The sequence below is a fragment of the Parus major genome, chromosome 5 (genome assembly GCF_001522545.3).
Source record: "Parus major isolate Abel chromosome 5, Parus_major1.1, whole genome shotgun sequence".
Taxonomy (NCBI): Eukaryota; Metazoa; Chordata; class Aves; order Passeriformes; family Paridae; genus Parus; species Parus major.
The window spans coordinates 23,123,386-23,141,546 of record NC_031774.1 but is presented as its reverse complement, the minus strand read 5'-3'; the positions used below and the strand labels follow the sequence as shown (position 1 = coordinate 23,141,546).

The window sequence follows — 18,161 nt, the reverse complement described above, 5'->3', positions numbered from 1 at the left end:
GTTTTTAAAGCCTTTTGTAATTCAGTGTTTTCTGTTGCTATAACTAGTTTTTTGGTACCCATTGTAGAACAGTCTCTAATGCTAATACTCCTGGTTATCCCTGTGCTTTAGCTCACACAATGATGCAGTCTTGGAGCTCTGGATTCCTTTCAGATGGAACTAAACTGGAAGATGTATTCCTTCTGCAAATGAGCATTCAGTCAATGGGACTAGATTAGAACTAGTCCAGAGCATGTGTCAAGAAAAAACAAATCTTCCACACTCCTTTCATCTACAGATGTTTCGGTCACTCTGAACATACCCTCTGACAGCAGCTTTGCATTTGAGACTACCTTATTTTTGCTTGAGACACTCAACTCGGTTTTAATGACTTAGACACTTGTGTAGCTGGCCAGAAAAGGGTGTGTGTGTGTGTGTGTGTGTGTGTAAATGGTTCATGCTCAAGAAGCCTTCAAAATTTTTTCTTCATCATGTTCTTGATAGAAAATGTAAGTAGTAATGCTGTGAATTTAGAAAAAAATAATCATTGTTCCTTGTTTTCCATTTGGTAGAGGAGGGGTCCTGTGAGCTTGTTCAACTCTTTGCATGGTAACCTAAAGTGGTACCTGCTACGGGGACAGCAGGGTCCTGGCAAGCTTTTCCATCCTTCTTCAGGACTTGGGACTCTGCATTGTGCACATTTGGCTTTGCCTGGGTTCAGCAGGCAGAGGCTAACTGCTAAAATGAGTTTCAATTGAGATGTTACCATAGCATCCTGGGACTTTTACAATCTATTTAGAAGTCCAAAGTTTGAAAAGAGTACTTGAAAGTTTCTGGACTCTGGCAGGTTGCCAAAATGTAAACACACAAAAGACAAAGCCTTATGAAAGCTGCTCTGTTCAGAGAAGCAGCACCTGAGTGCTAGAATTCCCAGCACAGTCATTTTTGAGAGCTGAGGCTGTTTTATCAAAGTCTCCTCCCAAACCTTTTTCCTTCCCCTCACATGCATGTACCATCCCAAAAGCATAGCGTGGGTGTGCTGCAAGATGCAGCCCTCTCAGCAGTGGTGTTGGAGGAGACTCTTCTGGGGTTTGGCTGCTCTGGGACATGGGAAGGAAAGGAGTGAGAAAACATCCTGAAACCCCTGCTGTAAGAATTTCTTTAGATAGCTCCATCAAGTGAGAACCTTGCTTTATTCTTCTCTTGTCTTTCTTCAGGATTTTCTCACAAGTGAATGGAAAAGGCTGTTTTGTTACCAGAGTATCCAGTTGCCTAACAATTCTTGTGTGAAATATGAGTGCTCACAGTAAACTGGTATTAACTAATGAACATTCAATTCAATTTGTAGTCTTGGTTTCAGCAAGACAAATAAAATCACATCATTAGTAACTATTGTTACTCGTCCAATTTGCCTTCTCTATTTACTGATAATGTAGACGACTGAAGCAATCATTAGGTTTGCAAAAGGAGGCTTGGAGACTAGCACAGTTGTTGAAAGCTTTCTTCTGGAAGGAATCTCTTGCAGATGGCTGTACTTTAAATGCCTAAAAGGGGGAAAAAGAGCAGTTAACCAGAGAAGTGAAAAATTATTTTCCCTGCTTCTGGGCTCCCAAACCCATTTCTAAATGATTGAGAACGAAGTAATAACTTGTTGAGGTACCCTCTTTTTTCCTGTCTTCAAATGTGCTGAAAAGCTCTGGCCATTTAACTTTGTTAACAGTATGAGCTGTTCAGTGAGGAGAACAGATAGAGGGAAGACTGAGCAATCCTACAGGAAGAATTTCAGCAGCTGTTCAACTTGCTGAGAATGATTGAGCTTAATGGTTAAGTTTGTTCCTTTATTTTTGATATCTTGCTTAAGCCATTTCTCTGAGTGCAGCTTGTTTCATTTTTGTATTCAAAAGTAATTGGGAAAAAACGTCTGTTTGCATGTGTATTAAAATCAAGGTAAGGTGTTGGTCATATGCCCTACCTACTGGTAGAATATGTGTAACAACTTTGGGTTGTCATAATTTCTCTTTGGTTCAGAAATGCTTACCTGTAAGACTGCCACATTAATGGTAACTTCATCTCTGGGCAGCTGTAAAAAAAAAGGTAGCCAAGTTATTTTGGTACTGCCTATCTACCCATGATACAGGAATTTCAACATATATAGTTTATTCAAAATATATGGTGTTCCTGTTCCTTATAGTGATCTTGACCCTGTCTGAGAGTAGATTTGTTATTGGGCTGCTTTCTGGATAGCTCCATCATGGGCTGGCTCCTTTGAGCTGAACTTTTATTACTTATAAAAAGGAATTAATAAAGTAGGGTTTCTGAAATACAGCATGTTAACTGGGATAAAATTCTGACTCCCAGGCTTGCAGTCTTGAGCTTTTGGGGGAAAATCCTTCCACTGTATAGTTAAACAAAATCCTCCTTTACTCAACTAGCTGGCGGCACTTGGCTGTCAGCACATCCAGGTGTGCTGATGTTCCAGCATATCCACCCACTCTATTAACTGAGTAAGCAACAAATGATATCATACCCTTCTGCCTGGTAGGTTTAGAGCCATGCCGTGCTGAAAATGCAAGTGACTGTAGTTTTTTGCTTATTAGAAATAAGGAGTAATGTAGTAGGACTGTCTGTTGTGAATTAATAGTAGGTTAGCTTCATGTCCGGACCTTTCCATTACAATTGTGCCAGGATCTGCTTCCAAAATTTGCATGTTCTGTAGATGTTCTGAGCAGTATAATTCGGTGCATTTAATTGTATCATTGTGCCTTCATTTTCTTTCTCTTCCAAAATGTCTCCCTTACGTGTGTTATCTTTCTGAAAGCTGCCTTCTTCTATTACAACAAGTTTCTTCTTTTTCATCTGTAGCCCTCTTTTCTCCGTCAGTCTGTCAAATCGTCAGCGAAACAATGCAGATCAGAAGTGAAAGAAGTCGTACAGGCTGTGGTTTGGGATGAGAAGATCTGAAATTCCATTTCCAGCTTTGTCACAGGCATCTTGTGGGACTTCTTGCAAGTTACTTTACCGTACTCTGAACTTGTTCACTCTAAGGCAGTGAGCAGCAGCACTTTGTAATGAATACTCTTTACTCACAGTGGTAGTCATGTAATTTTGGCATATTTTGATCCAGCACATGATTTATTTATTTACTTTAATCTCTTGGGACAATGATTGTGCTTTACTTTGCATGAAAAAGGTTTCATAAATATGAAATACTGTATTTGTCCATGATATTTACAGAGAGAATACTCCTGATTCTAGGATTCAAGTGTCACGCGTGTTTCTTAATCATTAAGTGATTGTACTTATTTTATTTGGGTTACCTTTCCTTCTGGGTAGGGAGACTAGAGACTGTGTTCTGTACTACCTTTCAACACATGACAACAGATTGTGTTTGCTCATGTGTTTGAGAACCAGGATATTAAAAATGAGAAATTGTGATTCCTTTTGTAAAAATTGAATGCCTTCTCTCCACACACACCCACACCCAGTTGTTACAAGCCTTTTTAAATTTTGCTAAACTCTGTTTGGTATAATTCTCTTTCAAATGTGAAATACTTTTCTATGTTCATCTTCTATGAAGGATAAAGTGATTTAAAGTCTTTGTATTTAAAGAGGTGAGTTAAAATTGCAAACTGAGAGGGTTCACACTGACCACCGGATTTTGTCTGTTGCGGAGATGCTACCTATGGAGAGGATCTGCTGTGATGAAAGTAAACTTGTATCTTTTCATTAATTCTCTCCTATGAGGGAGAGTTAAGCTGCTGTCCCAAGTGAATGTTTTAATGATCTCTCTGGAGTGTTTCAAAGCTTTGTCCCACTTGCATGATGCTGAGTGAAATGCACAAAATCTATCTTTGAGGCAACCCTGTCATTATACCTTTTGGTATATAATGTTTGTATTTGCATTTCTTTTGTTCTTGTATGTTGAGCTTTACCATGCCCAAAGGAGAACTTCTTGCACTTCAGAGAAACCTTTGTAAGACAAATGTTTGCTGTAATAAGTTAGCCTAAAGTGCTTACAACTCATATTTCAGAAATTTATACTAAAATACAAAAACATGAGTGTTGAATTGAAGATCTATCATAATGACCAGCTACTCTTTTCAAAGTGCATTAGTGCAAATTGTTGTTTAGTGATGTGTCAATCAGCTTTTCATCACAACTACAGTAAATTTTATACATCCAATAGTCAATTTTCAGTAACCTAGAAATGATATCTTGAGCCTTCTCTTAAAGAGGATTTTTTTTGTGGCTTTAAAGAAAACTGTAATGAAAATAGCAGTGAAGTTCAAATGGTACTAAAAGAAAGGGCATCTTCTGGTCAAATAAACGACAGTTACTCTTGGTAAGCCATTTTCCAATGGATTGTTTTCAAATAAGTGGGTCTTGGACACTCCTTGCTGGGATTCTTTAGAATGAATTTTACTTTCACAAACCTCTAATTCCTATAATTAAATTTCCATGTGTGGTTTTTGCAAATAGTCTTCTCTCTAGAGAACAGATGGGTATAAACTTTGGAGATTTGGTTTCACAAAATGTAATGGCCAGTGGTTTTCTTGCTGCTGTTCTAGTTGTTCCCAGAACATTCATGTTGGTTCAGCTTTCTAACATTCTTGTTTTGACTTTATGTCCACAGTTTTAACAGCGTGCGGCAAGGAACACATATTTTGTTCCGTGAGTTCAGCTTCGTTCAAGCCACCCCTCATAATAGGGCATCTTTTCTTCGGACCTTCTGGAGGTGTTTCCGAACTGTGGGGAAAAATGGAGGCAAGTATTCCAGCATCTGCTGCTGTCCTGTTACCTTGACATGAAAATCATTAGCTGGGCTATTAATGCACCACATATACTGACCCTTCACATTACGTTCTAATATTCTAACATTATTTATTGGGGAACAACATCGCATTTCCTTGTGGGATGGTTAAAAATGGCTCCCAGAAAATAGCACCTTGTTGCTAGCACTGCTTCTGTTACAGAAGAGCCTGTCAAGCAACAATAGATCAGAGGGAGGACATTGTGAGCATGTGCATTGAGATGGATAGGAAAAAAAATGTGCTGGAGGTTGGTGGCTGGGACCCAGAGAAAGTTAGAATATCAGGTGTGGAGCATGAGGGAAGGGGGTGCTGAAATTCTCAGCCAGCTGGGCTCCTGAGTGCTTTCATTAGGAGCCTGCAGGAGGTTGCATTCATAGCGGTGTGGGGTGGCTAACGCTGCCACCTGAGCTGTGCCTGAATAGTCCTGCCATAGCTCCTACATGATGCTGCAGAATCCTGTAGTGGAAGAGGGACCACTGACAACTGTGTGACCTCTTCCCCAACCCTACCCACAAGGAAAAAGCTCCAGTGCCAAAATAAATACTCAGCACTGTGCTATCATGCCTAGCTATTCTTATATTGCACTTGGTATATTAGATATTTCAGAACTGGCCAGAGTTCAAAATAAACTCCTGTAACTACATGCAACTAAAATTATGTTTTATTTTACTTTTTAATTTAGTATTTTAAGCAAATACACTGAAAGTTGCTGTACAAATATGAATGTTGGTGGGGTTTTTTTTAACTATAAGCCTCATTTTTTTCAGGCTATTCAGCCTCATTTCTTCTTGCAGGAAAGATGTCTCTTAAATACAGATGAAACCTTGCCTTCTGGCTAAGCTTTGCAACACTTCTGCTTTTGATGAGCAGAGTTTGCCAGACCATGAATAAAGACTTTTTTGACGTATGCCGTCTAGATTTTTGGCAATTAAGCAATCATAGTTAAACATGACAAAATCTGTAGTAAGCTACTGAGGTATCTGACCATGCTGTCTGTAACACCTTCTTCCCAGTGAGAGGTACTTTGTTATGTTATAAATAATTGACTTTAGTTCAGGGATAATATTTTAAAGATTTCAGAAGAATTACATGATACTAATTTAAGAGTATGCAGTAAGGACATATCTGATTTGAGATCAGGTCATAATCAGGAAAAATAAAATGTAGAGTCCTAGAACATATTTCTGTATAGGAGTTAGAGATAATAGTGAAGAAGTCATCCACCAGAATTGCAGCTGTTAGTAGTAAACCATATTGAAAAATTGTGAAGAAGCTCTCTGATGCAAAGTGTGCACTGCAGTACTTTCAGTGCAAGTTTTCATCAGGCTTTATTTATCCAGCATTGACCTCAGCCAGAGAAAGGGCACCCAGCTTTGTTGAAACAAATGGAAAAGTTATAACTTTGTAATATCTCCTTTCTCTTTAACTTTTAGTAGTTTTATGTGAGTATGGAAAAGGCCGTGGGAGAAAGTGCAATCACCGAGGTACTTTGAAGAGAAAGGGTAATAAGCACAGGAACAAAAGCTCAGGTGGATGCTGCTAAGCTCTGGTTGTGGCCTAAAAGGAGTTTGGTGTATATTTTTCTAACTTTGAAGTCCAGTAGCTTCACATTTTAATCTGAGTAAATATTAAATGTTTAACTGTATATTTATACATCTACATACATTTTCTTTTTACACTAACTAACTAGAGACAGAAATGCATCACTCTATATAATGACTCTCAATATTTTCATCCACTTAGTCCAATTTTTCTGTTTTTCTAGCCAGAATTATGAGCTAGAACCTTGGTATTTTTTGTTTCAGTTTTATTTGCTATGGAATATTTTTTGCTGTACCTGTGTGTAGGGGAACTCGTAACATTCATGGCCATTTAAGAATTAAACTCATTTACTGAGAAGCTGAACCTGTGCAATGTGGTGGGTGAAATATGGTCATTACCACACTCAGGCATAGACTAGAACTAGATTTTTTTCTTGGCTGTGTTTGCATGGGAAGCCTATGCTGGAGCAGACTCCTGGAAGGACCTGTGGACCCATGGAGAGAGGAGCCCATGCTGGAGCATCTTTGCTGGCAGCACTTGTGACTTCATGGGGGACTCAAGCTGGTGCAGTGCATTCCTGAAAGACTGTGCCCCATGGAAGGGACCTACTCTGGGAAGTTTGTGATGAGCTGCAGCCCCAGGGAGGATATTATGCTGCACAAGTTTGTGGAGGAGTGTCTCCCATGAGTGGAATGCCATACTGGAGCTGGGAAAGAGAACAAGGAGATAGAAATGGCAGAAACAATGTGTGACAAGCTTCCTGGTCTCCCTGTGTCACTTATGGGTTGGAAGGTGGTAAAGAAATCAGGAGTGAGGTTGAGCCCAGAAAGAAGGCAGGGGTGAGTGGAAGGTTTAAGATTTTGTTTGATTTCTTACTATCCTACTCTGATTTCATTCGTAATAAATTCAATTTCATTTCCCTAAATCGAGTCTGTTTTGCCTGTGATAGTAACCGATGAGTTATCTCTCCTTGTCCTACTCTTGCCCCATGAGGATTTAATTGTATTTTCTCTTGATTGTCTAGTTGAGGGGGTAGAGTGAAAGAGCAGCTTTGGTGGGCACCTGGTATCCAGCCAGGCTCAAACCACCACAAGGAGGTAGGTAATTTATGGAGTCCTGGTAAGAAATTCTGTTTATGGTTATATACTCTGCAACAGAGCATGGGACAAACAACCTGCTGTTTCTGAAATTAGTAACAATATAGCTTGGGCTAATATAGGAATATTACTTTTGAGACCTGAACTAGAATTTCTGCACTGGATGCCCTATGTCAGGTATGGAGTGTTATTCATCAAATGGCCGCTTTATGTCAATGGAATTTCTGTGTGCAGAAAAGGATGATAATATACCCTTTGTTTTCTACAGCATGATTCTGATCTGCCCCAGTTTTCTCTCTGGGTTTGTTTCTAGGCAGGGATTGCTCCATTCTTTGTCACTGATTTATGTCTGTGAAGAACTATGAAGGCATCTTTTGTCTTCCTTTGTCAAAAGTATTACATTCACTAACTTCCATGTCTTCTAGGATGTTCTTGGTTTTATTTATTCCTTTGTCATAAAAGTGTTTATTGCTGTTTGCCCCTCTCTCATTTACTTTAAATTTCATTCCAGATTTGAATTTCATGTTTTAGGAGTGAGTGGTGGCTTTTTCTTAATTTTCTCCATCTGTGGAGGGTACCCCTGATAAACGACATAAACACCAACCTTATGAGCATATAAGTCCACCTAATAAATAACTTACATCAAAGCTTTTACCTTGGCTGGAGGGAAGCAAGGGAGAATATTAAAGATGTAAGATGATGCCATTTCCAAGTTTGTACAAACTCACAAAACCCCAAACAAACAAAACCCCCATCTTTTCATTTCTGAGTGTGTAATTGGGATTTTAGAAAAGTAGATAAAATCTCACAAATAAATTAAGTGATTGCTTAATCTGGCTGCTAGCTGTTCTTCCTTGATGCAGGGAAATTTCCTGCTTTGTCAGTCTTGACCATGCCTTAATTTGGAATGTGTTGTTGTTCACTCAAGCAGATGCATCTAGCCATGAATTCTCAAATGGCCAATAATAGAGAAATCTGTCTGAACACAAGCAGTGCTTAAGTGTAGCAATCTGTGTGTCTGCAGAACCATGTATACAGTAATTGAAATGCACTAACATTACTGTTTCTCTTGGGAAATTGCTGTAGATGTTACTTTTCTATTTAATTCCTTATCCTTTTGAATTACTGGGAAATAGCTCTTCATGGAAAAATATAGCAGATTTTATGTTATTTTTCTATGATGTTAGCTCTGTTACTTGATGGGTTCTGGTTACATTGACCTTTTTAAGTCCTTTTGTTTGGAGACTAGATGTATTTTTTCTTTTGTCTCTGAATAGCAAGGGAAAATTACTACGTTCAATAAATGTGATGGTAACACTTGAAAAAGTAAAATTTGTTGTTTGCGGGGGGGTTGTTTGTTTTTTTTTTTGTAAGGGGTTTTCTTTCTGGTGATATGCTGGATCTATTTTACAGGATTTTCCAGTGGTTTTAGAAGCTTAGAAAGAATCAGAGTTCTATTTTCAAGTATGCATAAGCATATCTGGGATTCCATGAATTGAGAATGTGATACGAGGACTAGAAGGAAACAGATGAATGTGATCCAGTGTCAAGAAACTGAGGTTTCTTGTTGAAAAAAAAACTTCACAGAATTTCTTATGATAGAATCAGAATATGCTGAGTTGGAAGTGACCCACCATGATCACTGAATCCAGTTCCAGGCCCTGCACATGACGACCCCAAGAATCACACCATATGCCTGAGAGTGTTTTTCAGATGCTTCTTGAACTCTCTCAGGCTGATGCTGTTGCCACTTCCCTGAGGAGCCTGTTCCAGTGCCCAAACACCCTTGGAGTGAGGAACCCTTTTCCTAATATCCAGCCTAAACCTCCCCTGACTCAGCTTCATGTCTTCCTTGAGTCTTGTCCCCAGTCACGAGAGAATAGATATCAGTGCCTGCTCCTCCACTTCCCATTGTGAGGATGCTGAAGACCACAATGAGGTTTCTCTTCTCTTCTTAGTGTCTTCTCCAGGCTGAACAGAGCATGTGACTTCAGCCACTCCTCATATGGCTTTCCTTCCAGATCCTTCACCATTGTTGTTGCCGTCCTTTGAACAATCTGTAATAGTTTCGTGTCTTTCATATATTGTGGCACCCAAAACTGCACACAGGGCTCGAGGTGAGGCCGCCCCAGTGCAGAGCAGAGCGGAACAATCCCCTCCCTTGTCTGCCTGGTGATGCTGTGCCTGATGCACTTCTGGACATGCTTGCCCCTCCTGGCTGTCAGGGCACTGCTGACTCATAATCCACTTTCTGTCCACCAGGACCCTCATGCCCCTTTCCTGTGGCACTGCTCTCCAGCCTTTTGTTCCCCAGTCTGTCCACACAGCCAGGGTTGCCTCATCTCAGGTGCAGAATCTGGCACCTGCCCTCGTTAAACTTCATATGGTTGGTGAACAACCAGACCTCTGATTTGTCAAGGTCTCTCTGCAGGGCCTTTCTGCCCTTGAGAAAGTCAATAGCTCTGCCCAGTTTAATGTCATTGACAAACTTACTTAGTATACCTTTGAGTCCCACATCTATGTCATTTATGTAGATGTTGAGAACTGGGCCTAAGATGGAGCCCTGTGGAACCCCACTGGTGAGAGGTCACCATTCTGTTAGCCCATTTACTACAGCCCTTTGTGCCCTCCTTTTAACTTGTACCAATGATACACAACACTCACAGAGGTGGTTAGAGGACAGCTAGTGTTTGTTGAAGCATAATGATCAGTTAGCAACAGATTTCTCCCAGAGGAAGGCAGAATGGCCAGAAGTCTTGTTTTCCCTCTCCTTGTGCTTAAATTGACCTCTTGGAATCTATCTGACCTGCTCTTTTGAATTGTCTGTTCCTCAGGACTCTTTAATTAAAACTGTGCTTTCTCAGTTTAAATGGCCCCTGCAGAGTTCTGCTGTGAAGCCTCATAAGGTCAACATATGCCTCTCCCAACCCCCATGGCTTTCATGTCTTGTTGGTTCTCTGTTTTTAATTAAAAAGATTTTTCCTTAAATGCTTTCCAGCCAATTAGAGAAATTTTGCACTGAGAAACTTGTTCCAGGCCTGATGTACTGAGAAGTGAACAGAAAGCTCAGTCAGAGCCATTGGCACTTCTTTTCTAGAGCCCCAGCTTTCTTTGGTGCTTTTCAACAGCTTTTCTCTTTCTTTCTTTGTACATCCCCCCCTCCCAATTTAGAACTGCTTCCAGCAAAAATAGCTGTTGTTTGATACCTTAGATATAGCACTGAAATGTGAAACTGCTGCAGAAAGTATGTTAGACTATATTGCCTGAGAATCCTTTTTGCAGACACTTGCCTCCCCTTCAGACAAAAGGTACTGTTACTGTCATATTGAAATAAAATCTTATAAAATAGCCATGTTTCTTTCACATTCATCACATTCACTTCTGCACACTTGCATTAGGAAATTGGAAGCCTAGCTGTCTCTGGAGCTTGTGGAAAGGGAGATTTAACACAACCAAGCACATGAGCTATGTCATGAAATGAAGAGTGGTAAGCCTCTATGACTATATCTACTTGAGTTTGCCAGGAAGGCTAGATTCCTTACAAAAATTAAAAATTAGAGAAGTGTCTTATCTATATAATTCATGTAACTTGGAGATGGAGAAGAGCTAAATGGACCACTGTTCTCCCAGCTCAGTTTTGAAAGATGCTATTTTAATACATTTTTGTTGACAAGATGACTTTCCTGAGGTTACAAAATTCCTTCCTTTGCTAGTGTCATCCTAATACTTCTACACGTTATTCTTTGTGTTAAATTATGCTGCCTTTTTTTATTCCCTCCCTTGTAAGCTTTTAAACTATCTCCATTTTTAACTTAGCCAATCTCTGCTGAGATGTTTAGAGCAATATGGTGACAATCACCATAAATATCAGAATCTCTTTTTCTTTCTTTTTTATTTGGTTATTGAAAGCAAATCAGATTTATATGCCATGTTATTGTAGGAAATCTTTTATGAATCAGTGAGATCTCACAGCATGTCCTAAAGATAGGTAAGCTGTGAATTTTAATGCAGTATTCTCTGGAAATTCATTCTGCAGTGAAATAGCAGATAGCCTTGGCTGAAATGATTGATCTCCAACCTTACTCACGTCATAGTTCCTTTGTGCTACAGTTACAGCTGTTGCTATTTATGATTTATCAATGTAGCTCTGCCTGGAAGCGATCATGATTCTAGAGCATCAGGACAAAGGATTTCTGAAGCTGGGGAGAAATAAGTGGAGGATTGCATTTTAGAGATGGTGAGATATATCTAGAAGCCATTGTAAGTTTAAACATCTGCATTATATAGATCTAAAATGCATTGTACTAATCATTTGTAGAAGTGGGTCAGTGATGGAGTCTTCAGCTAGTCCCTCTATGAATTCAGTTCATGCCATTCTTTCAAGGCAGTTTGTGAAATTAAATGTAGCACACTGAAAATCCTCCTTGTCTGATCTGGTTTGGTGTTTATTTTTTGCACCAGTATTTTATTTCCTTTTCAACTGTCTCTGAGCATAGACCAGCTTGTCTTAATATTCAAACATTTTTTTTCAATTCCATGTTACAGATGTATATCTCTGGTTTTATTTTTTTTAAACCAAGAAACTTTTCTGTTTGTTTTCTAATGTTTTCTGGATATTTTGTGTCTTTTGACACTTCTTCACTGGTTGTGTCATTGGCAAATTAAATTAATATGTTCTTTCGCTCAGTTGAGCGAAACATTTAAATAAGCAGTGATCATTGTTGCATTCTGCTAAGCAATTATCCAAAATTCAACTGGTAATTATTATTATTATTTGCTTTGCAGTCTTCTGGCAAGTTTCCCATCCCTATGACAGCATTCCTATTCAAACCAACTGAAATGGATTTTTTTAATTAAGACTTTTTTAGGTTCCAATATAGTCTTGAAGAGTTAGCATTACAAATTGTGGGGAAGTTTACTGGAACAAAACTAGTTCTAGATTGTTTTACCTGGTCTAGGATCCTGAATGCTCCACGTTTCTTTTATTAAGTAAACTTGGTCCATCTCTTCTCTCACTTGTGACATGTCTTGAAAGATGATCTGCACACTTCATATGCATAGGCAATCGTCCAGCAGAATGTCTATGAAGCCTTAGTTTCATTAATTAGTATGTTTTATGATACTGTTAATCTATTCTTCAGCAGCAGAAATGCTGAAAGAGAGGTAGAGAAAGTAGGTGAAAGTCTTGTTTTATCTCAATTCCTTATACTGTGACTTTCTGCAAAGAGGTTGTAAGAGAAGTCTCTGTGAAGCCCACATCTGCTTTCAGCCTAATGTTGACTCTTAGTTTGCCCTGAGAGCTGAAAGTGCCTAAACTGAGGAACGCATTATCTCCTTCCCTTCTCTGTGAACCCTAAAGCATACTTCTGCCCATGCTATTGGCTTTAAGTGTGTGTCTGTGCTGTGCAATGCAATGTTTACCTAAACAATGGAGCTTGGGGTTTGTATTTCCATATGGTACAATTCAGCACTGTCTCAAGATACTGGCTTGGGACCTGGAAGTTGCAGAGCTATGTTGCTCTGACAGCAGCCTGAGCCTATTAGGTCTGTCTCAGCAGATCAGCTGACATATGGGGAGTGTTATTATGGTGTGTCTGCACTCATTTCTGTGGAATAAACTCTGGCATCTATGTGTTAAGCTGTTGTGAGCAGTGTAGATGCAATCTGAGGAAGAAGACTGTGAAGGACGAATGTGTGTTCAGCATGAATGGAAGAGTAAGGACTCTTCTTTACACACATGCATTTAAGTCTTTGACATAGCCTTGGTACTAGGAGTTATCATTTTAAGTGAAGAGATAACTACCTTTTTGTTCAGCTGCACAAAAAATCTCAGAGCAAATAATTTTTGTGTCTTTATCATCCCAGGTTCTTCTTCAGCTTTTTCTCTCTCATGGTCTTGTTATTTATAGTTTCCATCACTACACATTCACTACCTAGCTTTCTTAAATTAACATTTATAGATTATAGATTCATATACTGCACTCCTGACTCTACAAGATGTATCTCTCATTGGATTGAGCAGACCTGACCTATACGTAGAAAGTTTTTTTCTGTTTGATCGTTGGGAATTTGCACAACTAGAATTTCTAACCCCCTGTTCTTCCACTTCATCTAATAGTTATACTCACAAAAGCTTTACATTCAGTTATTTTGATAAAATAACCTTGGGAGTGACATTTATTTCTTTTGAGGAACTGATTTTTCCCTGTGTTGTTAAAAGGACTGACTGAATTCCTGTTTCTGTAACTACATAACCGAACTCTTCCAGCAAGCCTTTTCTTGTTAGGCAAGATAATTCGATCCTAGAATCTTAAAACCTTTCAGGAAGTCTCTGCTTTGCACTTTGTTTTGAGGCCTTGGTTCCATTCACTGTGTCCATGTTTGACTAAAGTGTGATTTTGAATTAAGTACAGAAATTCTTTCATCCTTTTAAAGTTGCCTTACCTCAGTAAACATCTCTAAGTCTGGTTTAAATCAATATGATCATGTATGAAGTTGTTGTATATGATGAAAAGGATTGTTGGCTTATACTTTGTTTTGCCTCTTTCAAAGATCCTAGATGAGTATCAGTAGAAGTGATCTGCATGCATGATTAGTACTTTGATATGCTACTACTACTCTGTGAAATGGGGATAAGGTACTACTATGGAAAACCTGTAATCTGCAAATGAGTTATGAAATGTAGTAGGTAACATTTATAAATTAAGCTTGATCTGTTTTGAATTTGCCATAGGATGTGATTGTGGTAATGTACAGTCTGTGATACCTTCCTTCATAAGCTGATCTGAGAGTGATTTACATTCTGTGCTCCTACTAAGCATGAATCTCATAACTTCTGTTGGAAAAATGGACCTTATTTAAATGTCCATCTCTTCTTGACCCCTTTTTCTCTTTAGACCCGTATCCCATAGGATTCTTTCAAGGACATATCTGAAGTCATTAAAGTCTGCTCTCCTGAAATCCAGGGCTGTGGTCCTTCTAATTGCCAGGTAGATACATTTCTGAAACTTTTATAAATGGCTTTTCAGGTATAAAGAAAAAGACCTTTGAAATGTTTCAGGCACAGGAAAAGCTTCCACAGAAGTTCACACTTCCTGGATTGCAATGTCAGTTAGCCAAAGCCCAAAAATCCATAGGATAAAAGCATTGTTAATTCTAGTGCTTGCATAAATACTTGTCAAATCTTGTTTTCTCTGAGGTTTTCATGCATTAAGGTTCAGAACCAGAAACAGTAAAAATTTACATCAGCTAATTTAATGAATTTGTACAGCTTCTCCAATAGCACTGTATTGAAGAATATAACTGTAACCTTTATGGTGTTTCTCAACAAAAGAAGCTTTAGCATCAAGGGGACTAGAGAGTACATAACTTAGTTTTATACGATGAACCTAAAGGAAACGGAACATTTGAAAATAATTTAGTTTGTTTGTTTGGAAATGCAAATATGTGAGGTTCCAAAGTGTTACTGGTGTTCATTTTCATAGAGGGTAGGGAGACGTGTCAGGAAGGACAATATTATCCTGAATAGAATTTTAAGACTTCCCCTTTGGTTCCTTTGTGTTATAGGACAAACTCCATTATGAACTGTATTCATCCCCTTCTCTAGTCAGCTCTTTACCTGCCAATTTTTTATTATTTATCTCTGTTTTGATAATCTGTTTGTCATATATTTGTTTCCTTCCAGCTATGGTATCTGCTTACCTTTCTCCCTACTCTTTCTGCTGGAGTTAAGGTATTGCATATTCCAAGCGCTCATCTACTCTTCAGTCAAATTTCCCTTATAGAATTCCCAGAATAACTTAAACATTATCTGAAAAGAAGGCAAGCTGTCAGTGCTTTTGGCGTGAAGCTGTCTCTGCATCACTATCTGATGTCAGAAACAAAGCTTTTTCTTTATTTCCTCTTTCTCATCCCCATTCCCCATGCTGCTGTTAGGTATTTCTTAATTCTGCTGGCAGAGGCAGAGGGATAGGTGTGCTGTGAAAAGTTACAATGCAAAGTAAATGCTAGTTAGTATTATTAGGATAGTGAGCAGTTAATATTGCAGCTTATTTCTGAAAGAATTTATTTTTTTCTGTCTACTTTGATTGGAAACTTCTCTTATCAGACCCTTGAAATGACTGAGCAAGTGTAATTGTTCTTAAGGTGCTGAGAAGTGTTTCACAGCTTTCTTCTGTGATGGACAGGACCTCAAATGTGATGTCTTAATTTCAGAATGATGATTATTAATAACACTTTTCTGTATCTGCTCTCTAAGGATCTCCAGGTATTTTACAGATCTTAAAGAATGAAGTTTCCCAAAATTCTTGACATTGCTATTTTCACTTCACAGTCCCAGAAAGTGAGACAGAGAAATGAAGTAATTAGCTGAAGTTCTCATAGTCAGAGTTCAAGATGTTTGGCCTTTTGATGTATTACTTCAGTTTTATATACTAAAGTTGTATTTTTTGCAGATACAGGATTGTTTTACCATGAAATAAGTAGGAAAACACACATATGTTAGTATGAAGTAACATTGTCTACATAAATTGTTTTAAGAATCTGTCATCTTTTTTCTTTTTCAAGTGTTTTGAGAGTACTCATCTTTTTCAGAATAGTAGATCATTATGCATAAGCTGTATGGGATGATGCAGGATGTATTTGTAGTTGCTTTCAAGTTTGATGTTACAACCCCCTTTGCTACAAACTTTTCTCAACAAAGTCTTTAGAGCAAGATAGAAATCAGTTTAATTAACATATGTCATCAAGTTCATCATCTTTGTTGTAGAGCCACATGCTCAGTATTATTTTCCTGACAATTCTTCGCTCTTCAGGAGGGGAAGGTTATTTCATGTGTGTGTAATACCAATGTGTACCCTGTCTGAAAGTGTCTTGGCTCATAAGCAGTCTGGTGCTTAGCTGGTAACTTAACTGTATCACTTAGAAAGCCAGTTTTGGTGTACAGAAGTTGCTGGCTTCTAAAGTAAAATTGGCAAGAGATTTTCCCTTTTGAAGGTGCTCAAAATAGAAACTACTTTATATGCTTAAGTATATTCTTTATTCATCTTCCCTCATTGTAAATTCAGACTATTTCCCTTTTATACAGCTATTGCTGTCTTTTGTTGTTTTTGCTTAGCTTCAAAGTACTAACTAGTAGAGTCTTGTTCAAGCATGTTCTTCTTCAAGGGACCACCTTATAAAATAGCAGACTGTTCTTTCCCCTTAGGTCCAGTCTACTAGGCAAGTTGCATACAATGTCTAGTAAAAGATTTCTTAAACATACCTGTTCTGTGAAGGGTCATCTTCTGAATTCTTTCATTTAAAGAGTAAAACAATGAAGTTTAGAACCTGATCTGGCTATGTCATGGCTTGCTATTTATGTGGCAAAACAGGCTTAAAAGCTGAACTCTGGGTCTCAAACCCAGAAAAAAGTGGGATTTTGGCATTTGCTCTGAAAAGGCTGCTCCATGGGAAAGTCGAGTATGTACACAGTGTAGCTAAAGCCAAAACTAAAGAATACCTGCTGGAGCTTGTCCCTTGTTGCAGGTTGTGTCCATCATGTCTTGCCCTGTGAGTATACAATTCAACTCAAAATCTAATGCACTTCCTTGGTAGTCAGCAGAGAGCATCTGGTCCATAGGGTAGTTTTGAATAGTTTGGACGGGCTTCTGGTCACTATCCTTCTCCCGTGGTTTACACTAGGAGTTCAGCCTTTTCATTGAAGCTCTAAGTTTGGAGCTTGAGGAGAGGCAACATAAAAATTGCATTTCTCTCTGCATTTCAAACGTTTTCTGTTTTCTGGATCAGTACATTAAACCCTTAAAAAAATGTGTCTTTCTAATGATACTGTGTTAATTTATTCTGACACTCACTGTTCAGTAAAGTTCATGAATACATTTTAGGAAAGTTTTTTATTCCATGATGCTTTTTGTCCCTTATAAATCTCCATCTTTTGTATCTAAAGTATCCCCTAAGCCAAGCAAAGGGAAGTGAATACTATATTAAATCATACTAGACTAGAGGAGTTAAGAAACAAATCAATGGTCACTGAAATCGAATTTGTAATCTCTTCAAGTATTTCCTTTGAACCCCAGCTAAGATATCTTGCAGAACTAGTATTAAAGATGTCTAGTAAAATGTTCTTTATCTGTTTCTTGTTAAGTAAACTTAGCTTAATCTGCTAGCTTTAGCAGATTGTGGTGGATTAAGCCTAACTGGATGCCAGGTACCCACCAAGGCTGCTTTCTCTCTTCCCCTCCTTAGCTGGAGAATCAAGAGAAAAATATAACTCAAGGCTTGCAGGTCAAGATGAGGATGGGGAGAGATCACTCACCAGTTACTGTCACAGGCAAAACTGACATGACTTGTGGAAATTTATTGAATTTATTACCAATGAAATCAGAAGTAGGATAAAAAGAAAAACAGATCTTAAAAACATCTTCCAGCCAGCCTTCCCTTCTTCCTAGGTTCAACCTCATTCTGGATTTCTGTACCTTCTTGCCCCACCAGAGCTACAGGGATATTTCTGCTCTGGTGTCCAGAGCACGTCCTGCCCTTCCTTGTCCACTGATCTTTGTGTGAGAGCTGTTTCTCACACATAGTCTCACTTCTCTCTCCAACTGCAGCTTGCATACAAATCCAATACACAGATGCAGCAAATAAACAGGATTACTAAGGGAAGTGGTTTTTAAAGAAGTAGTACAGCTACTGAAAGCTTTGTTACTTCTTTTGTCTTAATTAGAAGAATGTATCT

At 38.6% G+C, this 18,161-nt stretch overlaps 1 protein-coding gene across 2 annotated transcripts in view; it reads left to right on the top strand.

Annotated features, from left to right (window-relative positions):
- The window catches only part of C5H11orf49 (chromosome 5 C11orf49 homolog), a 79,158-nt gene that overhangs the window by 20,520 nt on the left and 40,477 nt on the right, over nucleotides 1-18,161 (top strand). For both annotated transcript variants that reach the window (XM_015629797.3, XM_015629798.3), the window contains exon 3: nucleotides 4,613-4,743. In XM_015629797.3, coding sequence (XP_015485283.1) covers nucleotides 4,613-4,743 — 131 coding nt within the window. The remainder of the gene's footprint in view (nucleotides 1-4,612; nucleotides 4,744-18,161) is intronic.